General features: G+C 43.5%; 3 protein-coding genes and 1 non-coding gene across 4 annotated transcripts; 2 read left to right on the forward strand and 2 right to left on the reverse strand.

Moving 5' to 3' along the window:
• Positions 1 to 33: 33 nt before the first annotated feature.
• Positions 34 to 106, forward strand: VTP21DRAFT_t332. Its single transcript has one exon. It is a non-coding gene; the product is annotated as a tRNA-Ser (tRNA).
• A 611-nt stretch (positions 107 to 717) lies between these two features.
• VTP21DRAFT_7870 (uncharacterized protein) lies at positions 718 to 1057 on the forward strand (the record flags this gene model as incomplete). The annotated part of the gene is made up of 2 exons (XM_069398659.1): positions 718 to 772; positions 843 to 1057. The coding sequence occupies 2 exons, from the start codon at positions 718 to 720 to the stop codon at positions 1055 to 1057; spliced, it is 270 nt and encodes an 89-aa protein (XP_069246228.1).
• A 493-nt stretch (positions 1058 to 1550) lies between these two features.
• VTP21DRAFT_7871 (uncharacterized protein) lies at positions 1551 to 1904 on the reverse strand (the record flags this gene model as incomplete). The annotated part of the gene is made up of 1 exon (XM_069398660.1): positions 1551 to 1904. One exon carries the CDS (start codon positions 1902 to 1904, stop codon positions 1551 to 1553), a length of 354 nt encoding a protein of 117 aa, XP_069246229.1.
• A 36-nt stretch (positions 1905 to 1940) lies between these two features.
• On the reverse strand, positions 1941 to 2435 carry VTP21DRAFT_7872 (uncharacterized protein; the record flags this gene model as incomplete). Its single annotated transcript, XM_069398661.1, has 1 exon — positions 1941 to 2435. One exon carries the CDS (start codon positions 2433 to 2435, stop codon positions 1941 to 1943), a length of 495 nt encoding a protein of 164 aa, XP_069246230.1.
• Between the last annotated feature and the right edge of the window lie 427 nt (positions 2436 to 2862).

Genomic DNA, 2862 nt, shown 5'->3' on the forward strand with positions numbered 1-2862 from the left:
AAAAAAAAAATAGACATTCAGAAAGCGCGATGGGGGAGGGTTAGTGTAGTGGACTATCCCTGGGATGGCGATGAGAACGGCGTGGGTTCGAATCCCACTTCCCCCACCAGCACTTACTCTTAGTTTGTGACTGCTATCCACTTGATCAGAAGCTGAGTCTTGATCATTGAAAAGATCGCCCTTACGATAAGTACAAAAGATTACATCAGTTTCACGTACATGCTATTCACGACAACTACGATACACGCATATCGATTGAATGTCTATCGATCAAGAACCTATATCTCGTTATGTTAAGTCCATTGACATTAACCTCATGTAATATATGGAAATTAAATAAAAGTTTCCATTGATTGATCAAAAAAAAAACATTCAGAAAGCGCGATATCTTTCAAGTAGAGCAGCCAATGGAATTGATTACCGCTACGTTGCCGACCCCTCGTGGTTACTCGCCGCCCTCGTGGTTACTCTTATACTCCCTCATGGCTATCTTATTGATGTTGATTGATACTTTGCTGTCTTATCTATCTCATCTTTGAACACCAGTGAGAATTATTCTCCTTTGATCACAATTCTATTTAAACCCTTCGGTTTATTTTAACGTTTAACACCAATTCCCTGAATAACTAAGACCAATCTCTTATTTTTATTATTAAGATCCGGATACCCCTCCACACAAACCTCCTTTCGCCCGTAACATCACTGTTGTGAAGTGTGATGGTTTTAACCAATGAGAAGTTGGCCATCGAGCAGAGGATCCTTGCCATTACTGGTAACGAAGTGGTTGCTCTGAGCCACGACATAGCCCTGTGGATAATATACCGCTCGAGAATTTGAATTAGTGCTGGACGATGTCCAACCCAATCCGGTAGCCATAACCAAACAATTTGACAACGAGCTACAGCGAGGAATAAAGTCCAAGTGGTGGATGGCGATGAAACAGGAACGGAAAAGAGACTTCATCGATAAATGGTCAAGGGGAAACTGGGTGAACATCATAGATGATTCTGTGATTTTCATCCAGTCAAATCAAATCCCATCCCCAACTCCGGCTTGAGAACTGCACCCAACCCTCCACTGCTGTATATTAATACCATCTCCTCTATCGTTCTTTTCCCTGCTTTTCTTTTTTTTTTCTTTTTTTCCTTTTCCTCCTTTCCTCTTCCTTTACTTTTTCAATCCTTCACTTCTTTTCGTTAATTCATGTACATAAGCAGCCTATCTTAATACCATTGCACACAACTTTTTATCTCCCCCTCTTACTGTTATTCCTATCCCCTTCTTTATTAAACTAATTGCTGTTTCCATACTTTCCTAGCTCTCTCCTCATCACCTTTTCTCTCTTCCTCTTACACTTAAATCCTTTTCTTCCTTCCTTTTTTCCGTCTATCCTCCAAATTCTGCAAGGTAGGCCAGGAGCATTACCTGGGTGATTTTGAAGTAGAAGCTACCCTACCTTTTTAACAGGATAGGACACTTTTCAATAAAGGTCCTTTGTTAAAAGGAACTGGCCTCTCGATGATGGAGTGCGTAGCACGAATCTTGGGCCACTATAAAACCGATGCCTGCGGATGCCGCACTTTAGACAGGATAGGAGCAGTGGAATTAGCCTTCCGCCCAGAAATCTCACTTATCTCCTTCGTTCTGATCTCTGGTTCAGGGTTTCCTTGCTGGGACCTTTGCTTGCGCTTTTCCAGGTTCCGGCAGTTAAGAATTGAGTGGTTCGCTTTCTTGCAATACCTGCAGAAAGGGGGGGCATCTTTCCACATCATGTTCACTGCAGCATCGTCTAAGGTGAAGAGTCGTGGTAGTCTGTCCTTGACGTCAGGGTGGTCGGTGATATTGAGTCTAACGAACGCCTTGTCCGTAATATATTTTACGCCATTTACCGTGAAATGCTCCATTCTGATTTCCTCGACTGGGACGATTTGTTCGAAGTATCAGTGTATATGTTCCAGAAGGGTTTCTTCTGGCTGCATTGGGAGATCGAGTAGTTTGACCGTCAAGAGGTTGTGGTGATCGTTGTAAACTTTGTATATAGGTATTTGTCTGTCTTCTAGGGTGAATCCTTTCTTGATGATGTCGTTCACCGAGATTTCTGGGCGGAAGGCTAATTCCACTGCTCCTATCCTGTCTAAAGTGCGGCATCCGCAGGCATCGGTTTTATAGTGGCCCAAGATTCGTGCTACGCACTCCATCATCGAGAGGCCAGTTCCTTTTACGCAGAATTGAACTGCGTTTTTTGGAGTTAGATCTTCTCGTGAGAATCTCCTCCGCCATGTTGACGTTTGGGTTTTTGTCATTCCGCTTCCAAGAAGTCGAGACTGACTTGGAGACTGCAGCTGCGTAAGAGGCAGTACTTGGTGGTGCATGGATGGATGCTTCCCTGTGTAGGGGGGGAAGTCTTCGAGATCGTTGGGGGAATGTTGATTCATTTTTAGTCCCAGTGATTTTTATATATTTTTTTTTGATCAATCAACGGAGACTTTATTAGTTTCCGTAGCTTACAAGAGTTTAATGATTACAATGAAATAAGAAAGAGGGGAATAAAGGGTAAATTAGATGTATATAGTGATCGGGTATTTGGTGAAAGGTATGAAGTAAAGAGGAGGGGAGGAGGGAAAGAGCGGATTGGGAGAGAGGAAAGGTTGCTTCGTCACTCCAGTTTTAGTCTTGCTCTATCCGAACTTTCTATTACCGCTCCCTGACTGCACCACCTTCTTCGGAATAGCTCTATCTCGCGTCTTTTACGTGCCTTTATCAGTTCACCTCCGATAGCCTCCTCGATGTCCATTTTGGCACGGAGGATGATTGTCTCGGGTGATGCTCGAGTGCATTCGAAATGGTAGGCGATTCGGTCCC

The sequence above is a fragment of the Calcarisporiella thermophila genome (assembly GCF_041956535.1).
Source record: "Calcarisporiella thermophila strain CBS 279.70 unplaced genomic scaffold VTP21scaffold_33, whole genome shotgun sequence".
NCBI classification, from domain to species: domain Eukaryota; kingdom Fungi; phylum Calcarisporiellomycota; class Calcarisporiellomycetes; order Calcarisporiellales; family Calcarisporiellaceae; genus Calcarisporiella; species Calcarisporiella thermophila.